We start from the raw sequence: 25,182 nt of genomic DNA, 5'->3' as shown, positions 1-25,182 counted from the left end.
TTATTTTGGTTCTGACTTTGAGTCAGGGCTTTATTACACCGACTAGGCTGCCTTGAGCTTAAGGCAGTCCTTTTGCCCCCATGACCCAAACACTGGGATTACAACCATGCACAGCCACACCTGCCTCCTGGGGTGTATTTAAGGCAAGGAGATTACTGCAAGCATTAAGGTGGTTTTTTCATACTATGATAAACAAGATCTTTGTGAAGCTGATGCTGTAGACCCTCCTATATTATAAACAGTCCATTTTGAAATGAAGTAGACAGATCATGTGCCACGAAGACTGGGAACATTCTGACCAAAAGCAATTGTTTAAAGGTGACAGTTATGTGAATGTATGTATCTTTGCCTTGGTGACTACTGATTCTCTACAACTGTTTCTGTTTTGCTTACTCATTAATTACTCATCTCTTTCCAAATGCATAACCTGTGGAAACAGGTCATTTTCAGAAAGCACAAATACATAAATGCACAACATTTTGGTAATTTTTAATCTGTAAGTCCATGGTCTGTGTCCAAAGCTTAGAGGAGACTCACCCTGTAGATATAATCCAACAAGGGAGCCCGGGATGGATGCAGCTCCTCCAGGACTGCGGTGGACACAGGGTGGAGAAGGGCACTCACAGGCAGCGCCATGCACCAGTCCAAGAGGCAGAGGAGCAAGGACACAATAAACTAGAAGAAGAAACATATCCAGAATTTACACTCTGGCCCTTAGGACCTACTGCATGCAAAAATAAACAGAACTGTCCCTCTATCTACTCAATATTTAATGACCACACAAATGCAAGGGAAATAAGTAAACAAAAAAGAGCTTACATGGGAAAATGTTAAAGCCAACATTATAAATATGACATTTATAACATCTGTAATATTAGTTACCACTCTGGGAAAAGCAACCTAACATGTCACTTACCTTTTTATCTGTTTCCACTGAGGAGTACTCTGCACTTGGTAAAAGGAATGCAATTGTGGCCACAAGGATCTGCATGAAAGATAGAACCCAGTCAAGCAGAGAATAATTACAGTTTAGAAGCCATATGTTAAGAATCCCAAGATGGCCTTGCAGCTAAACACAGCTTGGTGACTACTCACTGGACGATGATCCTGCACGGAGGGCTACTTGTAGGAGATTTGAAAATTACCGTTATGCAATGGTTTCTATTTCTTTTATGGGGCACTGAGACTTCAAGGCTAGGATAGTTCTTGCTATAGTCACGTAATTTCTACTATTAGTCCCACATTTCTAGTAAAGTGATAATAAGTTTTCAAAAATAATTATGGAAAGGTTCCCATTTGCAGTCTTGTAAATCAGCACAGGTCCCCACCTCCTGTTCTGACATCACAGCACGCTGCTCATTCCCACAGGTGTCCTGTCTAGATAATAGCAAGGTGACACTAAGCCCAACTTTACATTCTACAGCAAAGTAAAAGGCCACTTGAGGTCAAAAACCGCTTATGACTCTTGATGTGACTCCAAGAGGAGAAAGTGATCTCAACCAATGAAGTCCGTCTAGGGTTGGAAGGAAATGAATCTGCATCACTTCTTTTCTCTCCTAGCCATCCTTTATGGGGACAAACCAAATTTCTTCAGAGTCTCCACTGGATGGGCAAAAACAGGGCTTGCTTGAAGAAGTAGTTGTAAAAAGTGCCAGGCACTGCTGTGCTGTATTATAGGCACCTGTGAGTTAGTCCCTGCCTGGCTCTGAGCAAAGACTCCGGGGTTGTAGCCGACCTCCAAGAAACTGTGGCTGAGATGACACTTCCTGTTCCTCCTGCCCATTCTCCCAGCCACCACCCCCTCAGAGATTAATCCTGCACTGATCTCATTACTTTGAGTAACCATGCCACAGCAGCAAGCGTGGCCCAGGGCTTTAGCCTGGGAACAACTCCTGCTTTACACAACAGTCAGACCCCGCCCCGCAAAGGCATTAAACCAGCTGTCTACTCCTTGTTGGCACCATCCAAATTACTCTCAATGAATAAAGCCCAACCTACAAAAGGTCTCTTTGTTGTGGTTGTGTCTGCCTTTCAAACTCTCCAAGCATCAGCCTCTGCAGGCTTCTTTGCATAGTGACTAGAATCGCAGTTGAGAAGAGCCAGCCAATACTGCCAGAAAGCAGGGCTCACATGGCAGTTTAATAGTTGCTTCTCTAAAAATTATTTGAGTATCTAGAGTTAATTAGCCATCAAATACATTATTAAGAAGGAAATATGGACACTTTAGCATTATAGCTAAAGGACTTACTTCTGCCATTTTTCGAGGAAGAGCAGTTTCAAACCTCTGAAGTTTTTCCCAGTAGGAAACCAACATCTGAAGAACATCACAGGCTACCTGAGCCACGATCTTGTTAGGAAACTACAAAAGGAACCAAAACCCCAAGTCAACAGAGCAACTCAGCAAGTGTACGTTCTGGAGGAAGAACAGGCCATTTGCTCTTCCCAGCCCTAAACACACATCTTATACGCAATTGATGAAAACCATGTCCAATAAACATCGTTTGTACATGACCACTCCGTTCCGCTTTGTTGTCTGCTTGGACTCATCCACATTAATGTATATATTCTGTTCAAGAGGTGGTTATTATTTGCCTAGAAATTAAAGCCCAAATTTCAAATGCTGTATCAAGTTCACATAAATCGTACTATTGACAACCTGAGGATATTAGAGTACATGGTTACGTGTTCTCTGTGAGCTGAACCTTCAGCATAAATGTAACCAATTCTGTCACTGATAAATTGTCATTAACAGTTCTGTAAGAAAGATGCTTTCTTCAGAAAAACAGAATTAATCAAATGACTTTCTACCCAAGGAAATAAAAACAGCACACAAGTAACATACTAAGAAATGTGTAAGGGGCTGGAGAGATGGCTCAGAGGTTAAGAGAACTGGTTGCTCTTCCAGAGGTCCTGAATTCAATTCCCAGCAACCACATGGTGGTTCACAACCATCTAAAATGAGATCTAGTGCCCTCTTCCGGCCTTCAGGTGTACATGCAGACAGAACATTGTACTCATAATAAAGAAATAAATCTTTAAAAAAAAGAAATGTGTAAAATCAGAACTTAAAGATATAATCTACGGACCCGGGTATGTTCAATAATTCTGGGTGTGTTTTCTAAAGCTGTCTGTGCTAGCTTGAAATAGAATGGCTCCCATAGGCTAGTATATACTTCAGTCAAAAAAAAAAACTGGAAGGGCAGATCTTTGACATCAGACATAGAGATATAGGATTTGGAATCTTTCTTGCTGAGTTTTGGTATTCCATTATTTCCTCACTATGCCTTGATTCCTACCTTTTGAAATAGTAAATGTATACTGTGTTATTGTATGTTGGAATGACATTTGCTTTTATAACTTACAAGGGGTTAAAGTTAAGAGATTGCCTTGAGTCTCAGAAGGGACTTTGAACTTTTAAACTGTATTGAGACTGTGATAGACTCAGATGACTTTTGAAGTTGGACCGAATGTAGACTGCATTATGATATGGCCACAAGCCTATGCGAACCAGAAAGTGGAATGTGGTAGTTTGAATGAGAATGGCATCCATAAGATTTTATGTTTAAAAACTTGGTCCCAAGTAGTTACAACTATTTGGGAAGGTATGCCACTTTGGGTGGGCTCAGATTTCCATCTCCCTCTTGACTGCTGTCTCAAAATGTGATATCACAGCTACCACTCCAGCACCATGCTGCCTGCTTGCCGTAGTGCTTCCTGCCATGACAGACATGAACTCTAACCCTCTGGAACTGCAAGTCCCAATAAACTCTTTATCCGAATAGTTGCTTTCAGCATAGTTTCTCTTTACAGAATTTTCTTTTGAGGTAGATGTCAAAGAGGTAATCTGTGCAAAGCCCTCAACATCTTGCTAAGTATACATGAATGGGACAAGGACCTGTGCTTCCTGTCTTGGCCAGAACCTAGAGGCTACACTACTCTCTGTGCCTCATTATTGACAGTCAATGGCCCTGTGTTGCTTAATCTAAGTCACATGAACACTCAGGGGCTCTTCACAGCCCTCCTTGCTCATCTAGACTCCAGATGACCTGAATGTCCCTGGACACCCCTCAAACACCCTGGGTGTTTCTGTCCTTTGCACTTGTTCCTGGCTTTGCTTCAGATTTTTTAGTTCTCAGGTCTAGTGTGCCTGGCACTGCTATATTGCTCAGATCCTCACACAAAATTTTACTGTCTCCATGAAGTAGTCCACACCTTCAGTTTCATTCCACCCTGTTTCATTTCCTCTACAATAGCACTATAAGAAACTGTAATACATTTTCCTATTTTCTTAAATTGTTACCACTATTGGTAGGGCCAGCAGTGGGATGTGCATGTCCTGTTCTAGGGGAAGATGAAGCACTGAGGAAGTAGAAGAACGAATGGATGCTAGTAAGGCTCTTACGACAACGGGAAAAGAACAAGGGCTGTGGGAGACAAGAAAAGGGGCTTAGGACAGAACAGGGAAACATGGGGCAGTCAGAGACAAAGTAGTAGGATGGAGGGCTGAGCTGATCCTGGAGGGATGCAGATGGAGAGCTGAGCTTCCCTCTATGTGAGCATCAGTATGTGTGTGCAGAGGAGGCACAGGCTCTGAGGCAGGCAGTGAAGGATCTTGAGACAGGGACTGCTAGGGTAGCAGTATGCACACAAGTGAGTGATGTGGAGGATGGCAGAGATAAAAGAAACCACTCACTCACTCACCTATCACACAGCCATGGAAGACTGACAACATGCCAACGCTGAACTAAAGGCAAAGAGCTGAAGGCACAAGCTGAGTACAACAGGTGAGTATAGCTTGTATTTCCTAGAAACTGGAGTTGCTATGGAGCAGGCTAGTGTCTGTCTTGCATTATCTGCCAAGTACTCTAGCCTGTGGGTCGTCGGACTGGTCAGACCTATGCACAAACTGTAACAACCTGGCACTGTGATGAACACTCTGATAGGACAAAGGCACAAGTGGATTTTTTTTTCTGGTGCCTTTGTTTTCCTTCATAAATACAGAAAAATTACAGGCATTTTGAGAATTCATACAAAGAAGAAAATCTGTTCTTCTGTGATTCTGCACCTCTGTTATTTAAACTCTCTGAAATAAATGATCTCTTTATTTATCTAATGTGTATAGTGCTATGTTTGCATGGATGGCTGCACCATGTGCATGCCTGGTGTCCTTGCAGTTCAGAATGAGACACAAAATCCCCAACGACCAGAGTTACATCGTTCTGAACTGTGGGTGCTGAGAACTGAACCTAAGTCCTCTAGAAGAGCAGCCAGTTCTTTTAACCACAGAGTCACCCCTGCAACCCCAAGCTGCCATCAATTTCTATCTCTGTTCCATACTATATAGGAAGTTCTACATTTCTTAGACACCATCAACTTACTAAGTGTTCTTAGGTAAAGGATAAAGCTAGAAAACTAACTTAAATGTGTATGTTTAGATTTCAGAAAAGAAAGAAAAAACTGAAAAATACCCTAGAATTGAGAAGAATGGGCTACTTTCAAGGTAAATTGAGATCCACACACATCAACAACTTATATCCAGTAGTTTTTCTTCTGTGGTTTGGAAGTCAGTGTCCTGAACACTGAAACTGTACGAAGCTCCAGGTATGAGGACAAAGGATCCTGGTTAGACCTGTCAAGAGTCTCAATCAATCCATTCTCCTCATCTGTTACATATGAGGTAGCAGTGTCACTTCACCTCCTGAGATAGTTCCCAGGATTAAATATGATAGCAAGGGCCAGGCCAGAGGGAACTGTGCCACGTGGCATCACTGTTGACACATTCTTACATTCTTCATTAAGGGCTCAGTAGCAGGTACTTGCCCAGCTTCTAGGACATAACCCAGGTGTTATACAGAAGGAAAGGGGGATGAGGTGATGGGGGTTAGAGGACACACATAGGGAACAAGAGGGGTTGAGTTTGGTCAGGCAGGGGCCAGACCACAGTTTTCCATTCCAAGGATGAAGAACAATGTGGGTTGATCATCCCATGGGCCAAAGATGACAATGCACAAAGGGCAAACAGGGCTGCCATTGGTCTAATGACAATTTCCCAGCACCTGCTGTACCCACTGTTACTATCATAGCTTCAAGAAAGAAAAGAAAGAAAGGCCTAGTATTAGACAGATGGTTTAGAGTTTCAGTTTAGATTCAGCAGTCCCACAGCATAAAAAAGCTCCTGAGATCTGCATATTACTCTTCTTCTTCTCTAGTAAAGTGGGAACACTTCCTTTGCCACTGACAACTGGCAAGCCCTGGACACAGTACCTGGCTGAGTCACCACTGGTTCTGCAAATTTGATAGTAACAGTGTTAATGATGTCTACTGTTTCTACGCAGGTACCAAGAAGGCAGGATGCAAGCTCTGCTTTCAGAGGCAGCCTACCTATATGAGTGGAAGTTCAGTTCTGTCTTGTATGCCTCACATATCCACAATCAATTCCAGATCTTCCACTCATGCCTATATTGCCCTGGACTTGTGACTGATTTCTCTGGGACTTGATTTCCTCTGGTATAAAACAGGGATTCTGGTACTCACCTTGCAGAGCTATCACAGACATTCTAAAAGGTATCTAGAGATTGCCAGTATTCTAGTTTCATGTGATGCTCAATAAGCAGCGCATCCCTGAATAACAAAGCAAAGAGAGAAGATGCTCCAGATGCCTCAAGTTCAGGCAGCAGGTGAACACTCAGCTCCCAAGAGGAAGCTGCAGCTTCCTACCCACTCAGCCAGAGAGGTCACAGCTTGAAACGTCACTGTCTTACATCCTACGATGTCCAGTCACTAGACAAGCCGTAACTGACTTCGGCCTGGTCCACAAACACTCAAGACTATAAGGGGCCTGAGAACAACTGTCAACAGGGAGGCACCCTTGCAGAATATCACCATGGCACTCAGAACAGGACCTTTTAACCACCTTCTCTCTATTATGGAGAGAGATGCAAAAATGGGCTAAAATCCTGGTTAAAATCCTACGAGAGAACTTAATGTCACAAAAGCATTAAAAAACAGAATACCTTCAATGTTACACCTATCACGTTGACGGCATCTTTCACCTGAGGGTGGCCGGCACACTGTGCCAGCTCTTCACAGATCCAGACCCCGAGGGAGCAGATGGCAATGCATCTTTCAAAAGAGAAGCAAAGGGAGGAAAACGCTCATGAGACATATAGAATAAACCTACTAAGATCTATACACCTAAAGAAACTAATCAAGAAGAAGGACCCTGGGTAAGAAATTTAATATATTTTAAAGTGACAAAATGCTTTTAAATCTATTCATTCAAAGGAACAGCAATTATAGCTATACTAACAGAATATTTTTCTGTGAGAGAAAAGATGAATAACTTCCAGTGGGCCAGTTTTCAGGATAAACAAAATCACCAATTTTACTTAAATATTTCATGAAACAAGTGGCATATTTTTTGTTAATGACTACAATCCATGTCACCATTTTTGTTGACTCTAAATGTTATTACATTTTATTGTTAAGATAATTTTGAGAAGGAACAAAAAGCATGGATTTTAGATTACTGAAAGTTGGATTTGTAATTGTTTTTCTTATAAAGTACATAGTACATACTTCAAATGTAAGACGAACACTATACCTGATTTTAAAGTAACTTTCAAAATAAATATATTTTCATTGTTATTTCTTCTAAACTCCATGCTAATATAAACTATTCTTCAAAGAAATTGTGACTTTCTATCAATAAAACAAGTTGAGGAAAGGAATTACAAAGATTATTCGATAAGCATGAGAAAATTAAAAAAAAAAATCAAAGGTATTCCACAAGACCTCAGGCTGAAAACCTGAGTAGATAATGCGTTTGCTCTTTGAGCTGAGATCTGAGGGGCATCAGACTTAATAGGGCGGGGTGTGAGAAGGCGCCAGGTTCAGTCACGGCTGTGTGGCATTTGGGCGTTAAGCCATGCACCTTGAGGTGTCGGGTGTGTGGATGGACAGCTAAACCTGGCTATACGAGACAGTCATTAAAAAGGCCAGTAAATTATTTGGGAATGACTAACAAGTATTTACAAACTGGCTAGAATGTATGAGGGTAGGCCTAGACCCAGCCGCTGGGTCACTTTCACATGCAGAGTCAAACAGAGACGGGAGCGAGCATGAGGGGCAGGAAGGGAAGACTGTCAGAAGACAGGGGCATGGTGTTTTGAAAAGGGAAAGACAGACTGTTAAAAACCCTATTAAAATTTCTAGAAACGGAAACCCAGGACAATGAAACTGACTGTGGAAAAGAAAAATTAAAAGCCAATAAAGAAAGCATAGAAAAAGAGGCAGAAAACAAAGGTAAAAAATGGGAGGAATGCTTAGGAATGAAATTAAAAACAAAAAATTAAATAAGATAAAGAACACACCCAAAAGATAACCGGTAATAACAAATACAAATGAACTAAAGTTTCAGTTAAAAGATGAAGATCATACAACTTTTACAATCATAAAATCCAGATTCATACAGCTTTTTGCAAAGGCATCGTAAAGGGAATACAGAAAAGCTATTTTTTAAAAGGTTAAAAGCATTATATAGTATAAAATCAGGAACAGATAAAGTGATCTCTAAAAATAAAACAAATTATTAATGAAAACAAAGAGGGCCATACAGATATAAATACATTTGGCTCACTATAGAGATAGACAATCCCAAATGCCTATACAACTAATAACACAGCCTTTGACAGAAACACCAGAAAACAGATTAAGTTACAGCAGTGGGAAGCCTTTAACATGTATCTCAGAAAATGATCAAAGTAACAATAAAAACCCAGAAGGAATGCAGATTATGCCTAAAAACGTATACCTAATAATTAAAGAATACTATGTACAATCCCTTCTTTCTCTTTTTAAGTGGAGTATTTTTCATTGTTATTTAATGTTTAGGGGTGTTTTGCATGTATATCTGTAGTGTACAAGGAGGCCAGAAAAGAGCACTGGATCACCTCGGATTGGAGCTACAGACGATTGTGAGCCATTAGGTGAGTACTGGGGTCCAAACTGGAGTCCTTTGCAAGAACACCAAGTGCTCTTAATGACTGAGCCATCTCTCTAGCCCTTATGTACATTATTTTCAAGCATATGTACATTATTTTCAAGCATCTGCTAAAAGTGACTATAGATGGGGGCATAAAGTAAATATTAATGACTTTAAATACAGTCATCACACATAGATTTCGGTCGACACTGTAATCATGTGAGACAAAAGTAGCAATAAAGGAGAGAAATGGAGGATGGAGATGGGTCAGCAGTTAAGAGCACTTGTTGCTCTTGCAAAGAACCCGGGTTCAGTTTCCAGCACCAACATGGTAGCTCACATCCGTGCAAGACACTAATTCACATAAAATAAAAGAGATAAATCTGAAAAATTTTAAAAGATAGAATTAACCATATATTTGGAAATAAAAAAAAACACATGATCCCATGAAGGAATCATAATGAAAATTAGAAAAAAATGTAATTGAAAAATATTGACTATTAAAACCTGAAAGTTTGGAAAAGGTAGCCCTTAATGATAAACTGTTTACAAAACTCATAAATGTTAAAGGAAAAGGGTTAAAAATACACCAAGCATACATCTTTTAAAAGCAACAAAAGAATAATATTACAAGCATAAGAGTGCAAGAGCCCAAAGCTGGAAATAAAAACAAATGTACAAGGGTAAGCAAAGACAAAAACTTACTGTTTGAAAAAACTAGTAACGGTGGCAAATGTAACAAGACGAGCCGTACAACCAGAGACTACACGAAATATTTAACAGCAGAGACGAAATGGACAAATTATTGGACCCTTTTACTAGTAAACTCTACTACTGTACAAGGACTCTAATCCTACCGCTGCAAAAGATATTCTGAGACTCTCTGACCTGACATCCAAACAGGGTGAGGGCATGATGGGGATGGAGAAGTACAGACTTTGGGTGTAATATAACTTCCTGAACCAGAATCTATAAATCAAGGTGGGTATGTCTCATACTCAAGTTTAGTTCAATGTTAACAAACTGGTAATGTACATAGCTTCTGAAAACGGCAGACTAGGAAAACTGGGCTAATCTATCTACTGAAGATAAGTTCAAAAAAAATCCAAAAAATATTAATAAGCTTTAAAATCACAAGAGTTCACAAGAGAGTAAAGAATTATGGGCCTCCATCTTCCCATGCGCCAAAGGGCCAGGGCATGTGCTAATTGCTTTGAGACACTCAGAGGCTGAAGTGGCTTCACGAGGTAGGAAGCTGAGTTTGGGAGATGGAAGTTCTCTCTATCAGCAGTCCCAGCTCTGGCCTTCACCTTGAGGGGAGAGGCGGGACTTCCTTCCATAGCTGGCCTATCTTGGTAACAGATTGTAGCAGTCTTAGATGCTTGGCAGAAACACCCAAGTGTTTCCACACATTGCCAAATGTCTCCTGAGTCACAAATCACCTTCGGTTCACAATCTCTGCCTGAAACATACAGGTTTCACAAACCGTTGCTTTATCCTCCTCCCTACTAAAGACATCAATTATTTGTAATTTGCATTTTCTTATGTAGAAGGCAATGCGCTCCATGTAACACTCTGTACCGTTCCCCTTCACTAGTAAGATGATATCTTAAGTAGCTCAGCACAGCATATGCTCACTATGCATTTCAGTGCCTGTGAGAGAAATGTACAGGAGTGTTAAAAACATTAACTGTTTATACATAAATGTGCATCTTAAAACTCTAACAGTTTACCTCTTAGTCATCATTTACCTTGCACATTCATTTGGTTCCTCGGTAGCATTCTTCAGTAAAATATTTATGAGGTAATGCTAAAAACACAAAATTCAGTAAATGAAAATTTGATGTCACTGTTGGTTTCCCGCATGTGCTGACCATGTCACAGGCACCCTGGAGCTAGCAAAAGGCCAGGGAGTTCGGGCAGCCCTTCCTTCAGGGAGAAGTTGGCTCACCTCAGAGCTTCCCTGAGTAACTGAGCCAACCTGCAATACAGCATTTCTAGGGATCCAGTGGAAATCAAGCAAAGCATCTGAGACTTCCAGATAGGAAAATCTCCATTTTATTTTGATTGGATTAGACACTGTACATTGAATTACAGATTATAATCAGGTATTACAGACTTGATTGACTAATGCTGGGATTTTTTGTTTGCTTCAAAAGCCAGATGAGGACAGAACAAAAAAATGCTTATTTTTATTCCCCAAGAAATAATTTGGAATTTCAGGTTATTAGTAGCATTTAATCAGGCCAGCAATGGGATTGAATATTTAGCTTATTGGAATTATTCCTTATAAATTCATTTGCTACACTAATGCAGCGTAACTAAGCTAACAGAATTATTACAAATGATGATTCATTACATAATTATGATCCCTAGGAACGATAAACAGACCTAATTAAAAAAACAAAACACCAGAGGAACAGGGCTATTAGGTCTAACTGCAATATGCTGTGAATGTGATACATTCACATTCACAGACCACACAACGCACTTCTGAAAACAGCTACTGAAGCTTTCACAGGACACTGCAAATGTCAGGGGAAAGTGGATCAGTGCATAGGATGGAAGACACAGTGCTGTGGCTCCAGCAGTAGATGCTAAACTTGAGATTCGGTTATGTACCTTGACGTCTTCGGTTCCTGTGATGACCTCACTCACTTCCGGCACTGACTGCAGCAGGGGGATCTCCTGGTAGGTATTTGGGAAGCAGACGAGGGAACCGAGGAGAGTGAGAGCTTCCAACCGGGGTGCCTGCACATGAGGGAAACACCAAGTTTCTTTACATAGGCTGGAAGCTTGAAGAACAGGTTTTACTCTGTTCTGATTTTGAGAAGGAAGCTAACACTTTTCCTTCTGGGTATGAAGTACCAAACTACTTCTGGTTATTTTCCTGGTTAGGCAAGAGAAGTCTGATAGATGAAAATGCAAATTCCAGAAAAATAAAAAATCTTCATGTTTGATGCAAATAAATGCTATTTATTTAAAAACCAGTCTACAGATTTATTCAGAGTCAGAACAGCAAATGGCTCTGTCATGGTTGCTTTAAATCATTCGGTGTTCATGATTTTGACAGAACAAAGTAAATGAGAACAGCCTAACATTCCTTTTCAAGCAAAAAGCAAGGGTATTCATAAGGAGGGGAGTTGGAGGTAGTCATCCACAGGGAGGCAGGCAAAAAAGAGTGCCAGCTGGGAATGGGGCCATGGCATCAGGAGTAAAGTCAGTATGCAATGCTTTGTGCACTGAAGGTTTGGAGTGACTACTGTGAACTACTAGCGATGGCCTAAGTCCGACATGGTGAGAACTTTGGCTGATGACTTCCATGGTACACACCCAGTGGATAGCACCAGTCTCAGTCTCATCTGACTTCAGAGGCATGTGACACAGTTCAAGGCTCCCTTGCTGTATGAGCACTTAGATCACGTGGCTTCTGGGACTCTTTCCAAAGAGCCCTGAGAGCTGTGCTTGCTGGAACTGCCCATTTCTTTATGACCCAACATTTGGGGTGTTGTCTATGGTTCTTGCCCTCTCCACTCACTGATCCATACTTAGTCCAAGAGTGACCTAGACTTAGGGCTCGCCAGGATATGTGCACACCAATGTTTTTGTTCTGCTGCTGATGGATATTTGGACTGGTTCTAGCTTTGGCTATTAAATATGGCTGCAGTGTGGAAGCTTCCACCACAGATTTCTTTGGTGCATGCATGTCTTTCTCTAGTTGCCTGAGCAAGCAGGGATGCTTCACATTCATAATTAACTGGGATCTCTGAAAAATGTGGCTGGGCAGGTGTGCTTAAGCCATCCACCTGTCACCAGGTGCACAGCTTCAAACCTCACATGTATACAAGAGTGTAATTCAAAGCATTATTCTCTCCTTTATATAAATGCCAAATTCATATTCTTTCCATTTAAAACACCATTTTGGAAAACTACTTTATTATTTAGCATTACTGAGGTATAAAATTACTTATAGAAAAAAATTATATACACTTAAGCATTTCTCAACCTATGGGTTGTGACCCCCAGATGGGTTTTATATCAGATATCCTACAGATTAGATATATACAATACGATACAGAACAGTAGCAAAATTACAGTTATGAAGTAGCAACAAAATAACTGAACAATTTGGGGTCACCACAACATGAGGAACTGTATTAAAGAGTCATATCATTAGAAAGTTGAGAAGTTGATTTAAGGGGTAAAACACATATATGTATGTGTATGTATATAATTAAAAGCATATACTGTAAAATGAAAGCTACAAATAAGCTTAATTAAGCCATCTATGATCCCAGACAGCTGTCCTCTTTCATGGAGGAACATTCTCCTGATAATTTCAACTTTACAATAAAATTCAATAAAATATTTCGAAACATGATCATATTGTACAGTACAGGAAGTCTCAAAAACACTTATCAAAACTCTCTACACTTTGACCAACATCACCCATTTACAGCCCATTCCAGCCCTTAGCAAACACCAGACTACTCTTTGTTTCTGTTCATTTGACTTTTAATATTTCACATGTCACAGACATGGTGCAGGCCCATGTCTGGCTTATTTTACAGGAAAATGGCCTCTGGAATCACTCATGTTGTCAAAGATGACAAGATTCTTCGTTTTTAATGATGAAGAATATTCTACTGTATGCATCCCATTTGTTCATACACACGTACACACACTGTGAGTTGTTACTCTAACTTGTTAACTAGGAACAATGCTGCAGTGAGCATGAGGGGCAGTTTTTCCTTTAACATGCTGATTCTGCTTCCTTTGGCCATACATCTTAGCAGAATTATCAGATCACTTAGTGGTTTTATTAATTTTTAAAAGTCATTTTATTTTCAACAATGGCTGTACCCATTTGCTATCCTATAATGGGCTGTAGATGTTTGATGGAAATCCTCCTAGCAGGTAATAAAATTCTCATGAAGTAAGAGTCTCTTGCCTGTGTCTTATACTATTTTCAACGTTGGCTTAAGGGGTTAACACTTAACGAGAAAATTCTTAAAAGATGATTTCCTCAATTCAGAAATAACCAAGTGGGGAAAGATGGCACATCTTAAAAAAATTTGACCTTTCTCTTCCTCATTTTTCCTTTCTCATTCTTCCTTTTTGTTCTTGTCTCTCCCCTTCTCTTTACGTTCTAATTTAGTCTTAGAAGAAGACATTAGGGCATAAAAATATGAGCACACACTTATCAACTTTAAAAGTATTAACTACTTCCAATGGAAAGTGAGAATTTAACCATGTATCAGACAAAATTTAGAACCTAGACTACTCATATTAAGTTCACATAAATTCCTGGCAAATCAAAATCTCATTGTCTTTACAGCATTTGAGGAGTGGCGACTCAATGGAGGAACAGTTTATGCAGACAGTATGAGTGGGGGTAGCATCTCACAGTCCTAAGGCCTTGGCTGAACAGCACAGGTAAGGAAAGAAGGAGGGGGGTAGGGTGGAGGAGCCGCAGCAGCAGCAGGAAGGTGTGGTGACACATGCCTGTAAAGCCTGTAATCCCAGCACTTTGGGAGGCAGAGGCAATTGGATCTCTATGAGTTCAAGGCCAGCCTGGTCTGCAAGGTGAGTCCAAGACAGCCAAGGCTACATAGGAAAACCCTGTCTCAAAAAACTAAAAACAAAAACAAACAAACAAACAAAAAACCCAACAACAACAAAAGAATTATCAGTACAAGAATTTTAGAGTTTTCCCACACATTAATAAGAATATATATTCATTTCTGGTTAAAAATTAATGTTCTAATATTTTTAAGGAAATATTTTCAGTTAGGGCAAAGCTCAGTGGTAGAAGACAAGTTTTAACATATGAGAGGACCTAGATTTGATCCCAAGGACCCCAAAATTCTATTTCTTTTTATAAGACTCACAGTAAGCAAAACTAAATTTAACAAAACAACAACACATTACTTCAAATTCTCTTTTTACTTCATTTATGTCCATAATGTCATTTACTGGCGAATACTAATAAGGGTCTGTAAGACAGGCCCTGCTTTCGTGTAAATGTGCTGACATATTAGTGGGGATATGATTTCTCACACTTTGGCCTTTTGATGAAACGCCTTTCCAGTACCAGTATGTCATTCTACAATTTCACAGATCAGCTGCCAGGGTATCTACTCAGAGAGCCCAGTTTCACATCGCACTAATGAGTCAACACCTGTTAAGAGTGGAGAAATCTGAGCCTTGTTAGCAATTGTGAAGTCTCCCAGGAGCCGGGATGCTGCACATTGTCATACTCACCGCCAACATGTCTGTACTGAGGACCCTGGCAGCAGCAGTGATGAAGTCCCCCACCAGCATTGAGAAGCCAGGCAAACCCAGGGAGAAAAAGCGGGGTGAGCAGTTTCTTATAATGGTGTTTAAGACATCCTGAAAAGAAAAACAGGGAAACATGGGTGTAATCTTAAGAACACAATTCCAAAGTGGTCTCCCTGTGTTCATGCATGACCACCAATTCTTAGGACAGCAGGCACCGATAGGTTTTCAAGTGAAAGAGTGCAGGAAGTGGTAACTCCGACGGTTCTCATACACATCTTTTTGGTAAAGGGAATGGGGACAGCAAACTGTAAGATGGCCTATCCAAAACCCACACTGTGACACTGAGGCTAGGTAAGCATCTGTCCTGTATTCCACTTGACAGTGGGCTTCTTGGACAAGCTACCAGAGTGCCGAGATAGACACAAAAATAAAACTTGCAAACACCTGTCAGTAAAGTAAAAACAGGCCTCCTTCTTTAGCTTCGATCCCCAGAGGTTCGAGCATACAGTAAGAAAGTCTTATAGGCAAAAGGACGAAAGTGACCGCTCCTGTGAGTTTCAGGTACTAAGAAATGGGATGTGGGCAGGGTGTAAGGGAATGCTGGAGCATGCGTGAGGTACTGGGGTCAGGGGGTTGCCACAGGCCTGATGTGTGCAGGGGTACAGACACAAAGCCAACAGCAACCATTTGCCAGAGCTCGGCGTCGGGAGCATCTCCCCAGAAGCTCTCCATCCTGTGTCTGTAATGGACTCCTGTGGAGGGCTGGCCGGCCCCCAACCCCCAGTCCCTCATGCCCGCCTGTGCCGGATCAGATCTACCGCAGGACAGTGCTCACACCACCATGGCTAAGCACCCTCCTCTAAAGCCATCTGTGTGAGTGTGTGCACGGATGAATGGGATTAGTATGAAAAACTACAATCTTCTTTTACACAGACTCTGGCCAGGCACATTAAAAAAACACACTAAAGTACTTTAGTTATGTGACTTGCTGCCGTGCAACTGATAGTTAGTGTCAATATACAAGTAAACAGCAAAACGTAAGAACCATGGCTGTCGGTGTAGCTATCTGAATAATCCCTACAAACAAGTACGGACCTCGCTGTTAAACCAGAGCAAGGCATAGCAACATGCTAATTTCCAAAGTTGTAATCTTAGGCCCTTCAAAATAAGATTCACCTCATTTTACAACATGTCTTCTTAAACACAGCTTATATGTGCTCACAAAACTTTTCCCTAAGACATTTTTCTTATAGTAAACACATTAAATTTACATATAATACTACTTATATGGTTCAAATTACCATATAATACTTACTATATTAGTGCTCACATATTGATAAATAGTTTAGCTTAAAACTTAAAGTTTTGGCATTTCACAGGACTTACACAAAAATAAATGGATATACAAGATTTATAGGTAAAAGACAAGATAAATATATCATAGGTAGGTAGGTAGGTAGATAGGTAGATAGATAGACAGACAGACAATAGATGGGTAGAGATATAAAAGGAAGGAACAGAAAAAAGAACCAAACCAAGGTTTCTTCCCAGTTAATGTTTAAGCCTACTTTAATCACGTCCTGCGATACACTTAGGGTCCCTATCAGCCAAGACAAACATTCTCTGGGCTGAGCAGATGGACCCACAGGTTCGAAGTGTGTAGTAGACTCATGCTCCAGGAGAGGAACAAAACAGCTACCTTTTTCATAATTAAGCCTCTGATTAATGCCCTGAGCTCCTCACCACACACCTGTAATTACTCACAGAGGTATGCATTGTGCTGGGGCCTTGTCTCAGAATATCAGGCATCACGCTATCTGGCAGCAGATGGAAGCACATTTCTGTTGACATATGCTACAATGAAAGGATTCGTGCAAACCTGGCTAGCAAGGTAGCAGAATGCCATGCATCTGAAGATTAATAATGCAAACAGCCATGATGTTAGCTTTGTTATGTTTGCATTAATTCCATCTGTTGAGATGAGGGCTAAAACCCTGAAGCTACGGGTTTTAAAAACCTTTCGCGCACACTAAACTCAAATGAGCCATTTTCACCACTGGAATTTAGAATTTTGGTTTAAAGATGATTTTCTGGAATATGTTTGTGAGGTTTGAAAACTGAATCCTTTAATGAGCTGAAACCGTAATTTGTAAACTTGCTTTATTGCTGCACATGCATAAAGACCTGGGGGAACCCACACTTAGAAATTACAGAACTCCCTGGTGCTGGAGATGGCAGACACAAACGTGGCTGAGAGAACGTCACAGGCTCACCCAGGCCCTGGACCAGGGCCAGGGACTTCAACTGAACTTGCTTCTATGCGCAAAGAGATGGGAAAGAGAGGGACAATAACAGATGGCAAGCCTACACTCTTCGCCACCCACGGAAGAGAGAGCCTGGAGGGAGAGTGTGCCTTTGCTGTAGTCACCAAAGACAGCACTGGGGCAGGGTTAATGCGGGGGTTAAAGAGGGGGCCATATGATCGACCAGCCAGCCAAATTACCGACACATGCTGGCTTACTTTCCTTATCTACACTGAAATGGAGCAGTCCAAACGGTCTATCTTTGAGATAACACTTTAAAATTAGGAGTAGCCACATGGTACTCAGGAGAGCATCTGCCATCCATGTTTCCAGCAGAGGACCATCCACAATGGTCTACTCATTTCTAACTCAGAGGAAAATTGTTCTTTCACCCCACTCCTCCGCCTGGAAATATTAAGATCAATCTTTGGAAATACAAAATAAAATCCTTCAGGTTCTGATAGCTTGTTTATAGCCTGCAGGGCTTTCTACATGAACAAGACAGAATGGCAGTTCACAGACCCATCACTCAAGGGTTGGTCCCCATGCCCCTTTTAGTACTTATAGCCTATAAAGCCAGCATGATTTGCCTAGTAGGTTTTTTTTTTCCCAAAGGGACTCAACTTTTTTGAAATAAAATTATACTAGAAAATGACTATCCTTTGTCAGAAACAAAAAATACCCCTTAAAAATCAATATAATATTAACAAGCAGATGCTGAATTTTTTTTGTTAAAACACCCCTGGCTACCAGACCCTTAGTTTGAGCCATGTACTTCTCTTTTAAAATGGAGGTCTGCAATGTCACAGGGCAAACAATGGTGGCTGTACTACTTCCACCTGCCCTGAAAAGGTCGTAAGAAGGGCTGTGACGAAGGAGGAGGCTGTTCTTCTCATCCAATGATTCCTTCTCTCAAGGCTGTCTCTGCTGTAACCACTGCTGGGAAACATCCCTGGGCAAGAACTCTGGAAGTGGGGCCACAGGCCTGGATTAGAGACTGTGGGTTGCCCCTGGAGCCGCGTGTTTCTCTCTCCCTAGATGAAACGACCTCTCTTTAAAGAGCAGCAGGCAGTGAAACGCAGATGTGAACAGATGCTTATAGAGGCTTTCAAAGGCCATACAGAGTAAACAGTGTTGCCAGCAAACAAGTGTTTTTCAAAATAAAGGATTTTTACTTCATATCACTTACTTCATAGGTTTGAGTAATTTATTTAACGAATGTTCTAATGACCTACAGAGCAAGAGTATTTTAAAACATTTCAGAAACAACACAGAGACGTCTCTTTGATACATACATTGCCCCAGAAATTAAAAAAATCCTTTCAGCACTTTAGGACAACACTTTAAACAAGCAATTAGAGGCTGTGTATCTAACTTGTTGGCAAACCAGAAGCAAAGTCAGGAACACAAGCTTTAGGTTCTCTAAGCTTTATCCTTTAGGGGAATTCTAGAACCTGACTCAAATGAGAGAGGCTGGGACTAGGAAGTGGCTTCTCCTGTACCTTCCAAACAGACTACGGAAGTAGTTAAACTAAGCAGCAGGCTCAGTGGTAAACGGTGTCTGTAACAGGAGTCAGGCTTGTTCTTTAAGTTGACTGGGAGGAGCAGACACACTAGTTTCTGCTGGAAAGAAACCACCCTGTGAACTGTTGCCTCGCGGTAAACAGGACACCCAGCACATTTCCCCTCATTTTAGTGAGAGGTACAGGTGTAGGCTCTAGTGCTGAGTGCAAAACCTAGACTGTAAGATGATAATTGTGGCTTTGCAGCTTATCACAAGGTTCAGGCTTATGAGAAAGCGACTGGTGAGAACATCTGTCTCTTATCACTGATCTCGCAAAAAATCAGGTAATTCAAATAGAGGCGTGTTGTTTCCTCTCCTCCAAAGCACAGTTCTATAAACACAAACTACATCCAGCCCCTCAAATGAATCGCTTTAATTGAATGCTATGTACACAGTAACTGGAAAAACTATAAGTGATAAGGAAAACATATGGTGATGGCAGCGCAAATTGGCTTACTCATTCTGCACAGGGCTGCTTCTTTAGTTCTCTTATAATTGACCTTTAGAACGATAAATGTGTAAAATAATTTTGTTTATTACAGCTCTAAACCTTCTAACAATTACACAAAATGAAAATTTAAAAGGAAGGATTCCTTCTGGAAGCATTTCCATTGTTTACATAATTGCACAGCTATAATTCAGTGCCAGCGTTGTTATGGAAAATAAAAAAGGGGCCATTACTGGCCATTTCAATTCAAAATATTGCACAGTAGTGTCAAAAATGGGGGCAAATGTTCACTTTACCACAGTATAAAATGGATTAACCCTGTACATCTAACATCTCAACATGGCATTCTTTGAAACACAAGCGTGCAGAAGTCGCGTCCTTCCTGCTTTGGCGATGCTGTCGCTGTGCTCTCACACCAATCACATGTATATTTTTCACTTAATATTTGCTCATGACCCAGCAGATGATGGCTGTAACACAATAGCCAGCCATCTGTCTCCCTGCCTTCAAACAGACCTGGCTATCCCACCGAGAGTCACTTAGGCTCTCTGTGAGGCTGAGCAGTCAGCAAGAAATAAAAGACGCCCCTGCAAAATCACTTAACTCATTTGACTTTTCCTTTTAAGAAAAGTTGTGCAGTGAAAAGATTTCATTGTGTCTATCTTTTGCCTAGTATAGACCACAGGAACCTTTTATTTGGTAACATTTGTATATCTCAATGATCTGATTAAGTAAGAAGACAGGACCCACCCCACACTTGGAAATTATAAAAATATCTGAGTGTACAGGAATACTTTTCACATTAAGTGTTGCTATAATTTAAATAAACAAAAGCCACAACCATAACCTTTCAGGACCTTCAGGATACTTTGTAAATATCAGCTGTTGCCTCAAGTAGCTATCCTAACAGACCAGGAGCCTTCAAGTTCCAAACCTGGCCTTTTCCTCTCTGCTGGTGGCTCTCTGCTCCCTTCAGCTCTATGAACAAAAACATCCTTTTACAGACAGACCATAAGCCACTACCTGACCTCTGCTGACAAAAATAAAACCTTGGTCATTACACATGCCATCCCCACATCCAGACCCCTATGCCAGAGCCATTATAAAACACAGCACCAGTATGAAACTGCAAATTACTCTCAAGATCTGAGCCAAATGATGCATGGTATATGCCACACATTCTCTGTGTAAATGGCCAAGTGGGATACAATTTACTTGGAAAAAAACAAAAAACAAAACAAAAAAAGCAGCAGATTTTCAAAATGTGACTTCTGATGGTGTGACTATGTTACTAAAGCCCAGAGAACAGGGCAGAATAGAGTAATTGGACTCAGTGGCTGACACTCAAAGGCTCCTTGAGCTCTGTGCCCTGAGGACCACTGTGACAGAGAGTTTCCAGGACAGTGGCATGCACAGTGGAAGGGAAATGGGATGTGTGAAAGGCAATCTGCCGGTTGTACAGTAATGAGTGGGCAGAGGGCACAAGGCAGCCTGCAAGCCCAAAGGAAGCATCTCGAAGCTTGTTTATGTCTGCTTTGTAAATAACCCCTACCTGCCAAGGAAAGCTCTGCTGGCCTTTGAAAATAGGACGGGGAGGGGGGAGGGGGGAGTTTGAAACACTGTATATGATTTTTATTCTATGTTAGAGTTGGAAAGTCACCAGCTCTGTCCAACTGCCTCTTCTTTTTGCTATTTGTAACAACTTTATTAAATACTTCATATGTAATAAAATCCATCCTATAATGTGTACAAAATAGCTTTTAAGAGTAGTCCTAGAATTTAGTAAACATCACCACTATCTAACTTGAGAACATTTTCATCACTCCCAAATGAAACTCAAGGTCCATTAGCAGCCACTCCCTGCTTCCCCACTGTCCAAGGACCTGGCAACCACTAATCTGCCGTCTGTCTCCATGGATTTGCTAGCGGTGGACATTTCAGAATGGGGATATTACAGTGTGTGGTATTTATATCCGGCTTCTGCCACTTAACATGTTTTCAAGGTTTATACTGTTTTATTTTTTCTTTGTTTTTATTTAAGATAATGTAGGCAAGGCTGAACTCAAACTTATTATGTGGTTGAGATTGGCCTTAAAATCCCGAAGCTCCTCTGCCTCTATCTTAGAACCGCTGGGATTAAAAGCATAAGTTAACATATCTGGCATGACACTTTATAAAACTAAATAATCTCCTATTGACAGTCTTCATTTTATCTCTTGTTTTTGAGGCTGGGTCTCATGTAGCCAAGGGTCCAGTAATCCTCCTACCTCAGCCTTTTGGGATGGGATTTTACCTGTGAGGCCCACTCCTGCCGTGTGTTTTATTGGTTGGTGGGCATGTGTGCTGTTTCTTCCTCAGTCCTTTCAAGAGTGGTGCTATCAAGATGCATGCAATCTCTGTGGCCAGTTCCTTAAACAATTAGCTCGTAGTGGAACTGCCACTTCTGTGAACTGTATATTTACACTTTGAGGGACTGTTTCCCATAGCAGTTCCTCCACTTTATATTCTTACCAGGAAAGTTCAAGGATTCCAATTTCTCCCATTCTTGTCACAATTATTTTTCCTTTTAACAAAATTACCTTAGCAGCCATCTTGGTGAGTGTGAAGTGGTACCTTGTGGTTTTGATTTGAATTTCTCTGTGACTGATTATGATCAATATCATTTCCTTGTGGGCCATGTTGATGTCTTCTTGGGAGAAATTTTCATTCTTTTATATTTCATTCTTTCATTCTTTTATATTTGGGGCTTTGACTTGCTATTGAGCTATAATGCTCAATATTCTCCTATATTCTTGCCAGGAGAGCTTTACTGGGCATGTGATTTTACAAATATTTTTTGCCATTTTGTGAGTCATCTTTTCACTTGTTTGATGCATGGTAGACTTAATTTTGGTAAAGGATAACTTATATTTTTCCCTTTTCCTTAGCGGCTTGTCATTCCTAAGACTTTAAAGTCAATTCCAAGATAGTCACAATTTCCTGCTTTACTTTCCTCTAAAAACATTAGAGTTTTAGCTCTGATACATCACCTAGATGACTAATTCATTAAGTCAAACTCTGCACACAGTGTGAAGCTGAGATGGAAGCTAATTTCATTGTGTGTGTGTGTGTCTATGTCTATGCTTGTTGCATGTGCTGTGTATCTCATATGTGTTCATGGATATGTGTACCCAATTACATGCATGGAGACCAGAGAAGATACTACGGCCTGCTCTGCCACTCTGCCTTACGGCCTTGAGACAGGGTGTCTCACATGGTTACCAGCAAGTCCCAATGATACTTGCTGTTTCTCCAGCATCCCTGGGGTTTCAGGTAAGTGTGGCACTGCCCGCTCTTTACAAAGGTGCTGGAATCTAAACTCAGGTCCTCATTCTTGCACAGCAAATACTCTTAACCCTAACCCTAAGCAATGAACCAACCATCTACGCAGCACCTACTTTTATCACTTTCCATGTAGATGTCCAGTTGCCCCAGTACCACAAGAAGAAATTACTTCTTCCCCACTGAACTATTTTTGCACCTACATGAAAAATTAGTCACCTATAGAAACATGTGTTTCTTTTCATACCGTTAGTTCTATTTTATTGCTCTATAAGTCTAACTACTTATTAATTCTATAGTATTTTAGTAAGTTTTGAAATCAGAAACTATGAGTTCACATTGTCCTTAAAATATTATTTTGCCTATTCAGAACATTCTATAATTTCATATGAATTTTAGGATCAGCTTTTATACTTCTACAACAGAGATCATTGGGATAATAAGGTTTGTGTATAATCTGTAGATCAGTTTTGAGAGTATTATTGATACTGTCTTCAGAGCAAGGAATATGAGATATTTCCATTTGTTTATATAGGTTTTAATTCTCAATAGTAGTGTGCATATTTTGTAATGTTCATATATTATAATTGCTTGGATAAGTTTATCTCCATAAATTTTCATCTTTTGAGACCACTGTAAATAAAATTATCTTAGTAATTTCATTTTCAAATTTTCTAGAAATATAATATGTTGGTTCTTATATATTAACCTTATATTTTGTAAACTTACAGAATTAACTTATTACATCTAATAAGTTGTGTATACTCCATGTGTATATCAATTCTTTGAACTTACCAAATCCAAACATAGACATAGAGGTCTTTTTCTTTACAGATCATATTCTTTTAAATTTCATTTTCTTATTTACTTGGCCTAAGCAATTAGAAGACTGCCAGAATCTGGGGAGTGGGGGAGGCAGTTAATTTTTGTTAACACCTTGACTGGATTAAGAGGCAACAGAGTGTTAATGAAGCACAACTTTCAGGCATGTCTGTGAGGCATTTCCTGGGAGAAATGCTCTCCCCAACTGAAGGTGGGGAAGGATAAAGTGATCTGAGAGCTGGTATGTTTTCTCTGCTTCCTGTTCAACCACAGGCCACCATGTTGTTCCTGTCACCATGCCACTGGGACTGCATTTCAAAGATGAGAAAATTAACCAATAGGACACTTGGGAACAGAGGTGGAGAAACCACCACCCCTGATTTTCTCTGTCATTACTGGGATGCAGTAGTGTAAAATGGTAATCTGTTATTTCTTTTGAGGGGAGACAGAGACTCTGCTACAGCATCTAAACCCAGACAAACCTGAATTCAAAACAGTACTGAAGAGTGGTAAATTAGTGCTTTCACAAAAAGTATACAGTACTGTGATATCAACACCGCCAAGAGAGAATTTACCTTCTATTATTTGACCAATTAATTTCCTTAGCCCTAGTTCTCAGTCACATGAACCGAACATAAAACCCCTTAATCCTGACCAACACAACTCCATGCTTAATGCTCATGGGTCATGAAGTCACTGCTGACTTTCATGTGTGCTTCCTATAATAGGCCGGTCATATCCCACTAGGAGACCGACAGGAAGACGGCAAACCTATTAGAAAATTCTAACACCTTTATAATTAATTCCTTGAAATGATGAAGGGAAGACGTAACTTATGAGATGCACAAATTGGACCTTAAAGACAGTGCCCTACCAATATAATGACTATCTCAATTGTCACCCTGATAAGCCTCAAATCTACAACACTGCAGTTCATCACTTGATTCAAATACAGAAAAACAGTTATTAACTCCTCAGCTGAGACCTCAGAACACGAAGGCTGCAACAAGCTGTTGCTAACAAATGACAGCAGTGGAAGGGCCTTGATCATATCATTCTCTAAACACTAGACATGAGTGCAGCCTGACAAAAAAAGGCTAGACTTGAGGGTCAAAGTTGAGGAAAAGGTTCATGAAGACAGGAAGTTATACATTGCCAAGGACATTCCTAGGCCTGGAAAGCAGAGTAGGAGGTTGGAAAGACACTTGCTTGTTTCAGTCAAGTCTTTGACCCCTTTACCTGACTCCTGTGCAGACTTTTAATGTTCTCCATAGAAGGCAAAGGATCACATGACCACCATCACAGATGACAGGATGGTTAAAATGCATTTTGGTTCATTAGCATATAAGCAATAGCATTAAGATACAATAAGGCTGGGCATAATGGTGCACGTCTTTAACCCCAGCACTCAGGGGAAGAGGTAGGAGGATTTCTGTGAGTTCAAGGCCAGCCTGGCCTA

General features: G+C 40.6%; 1 protein-coding gene across 4 annotated transcripts in view; it reads right to left on the bottom strand.

Annotated features, from left to right (window-relative positions):
• Ralgapa2 (Ral GTPase activating protein catalytic subunit alpha 2) overlaps positions 1 to 25,182 on the bottom strand; it is a 269,491-nt gene that overhangs the window by 99,735 nt on the left and 144,574 nt on the right. For 3 of the 4 annotated variants that reach the window (XM_060383131.1, XM_060383130.1, XM_060383132.1), the window contains 7 exons: positions 15,248 to 15,376; positions 11,606 to 11,734; positions 10,735 to 10,793; positions 7,014 to 7,122; positions 2,249 to 2,359; positions 917 to 985; positions 538 to 675 (listed from right to left, as the gene is read on the bottom strand). In XM_060383131.1, the coding sequence (XP_060239114.1) occupies positions 538 to 675; positions 917 to 985; positions 2,249 to 2,359; positions 7,014 to 7,122; positions 10,735 to 10,793; positions 11,606 to 11,734; positions 15,248 to 15,376 (744 nt within the window). Of the gene's footprint in view, positions 1 to 537; positions 676 to 916; positions 986 to 2,248; positions 2,360 to 7,013; positions 7,123 to 10,734; positions 10,794 to 11,605; positions 11,735 to 15,247; positions 15,377 to 25,182 lie in introns of those variants that run through there. The other variant, XR_009591640.1, reaches the window with a different exon arrangement.

Source organism: Meriones unguiculatus, chromosome 4 (assembly GCF_030254825.1).
Source record: "Meriones unguiculatus strain TT.TT164.6M chromosome 4, Bangor_MerUng_6.1, whole genome shotgun sequence".
Lineage (NCBI taxonomy): Eukaryota > Metazoa > Chordata > Mammalia > Rodentia > Muridae > Meriones > Meriones unguiculatus.
Note: the sequence above shows the minus strand (reverse complement) of the source record. Positions and strands in the feature narration are given on the sequence as shown.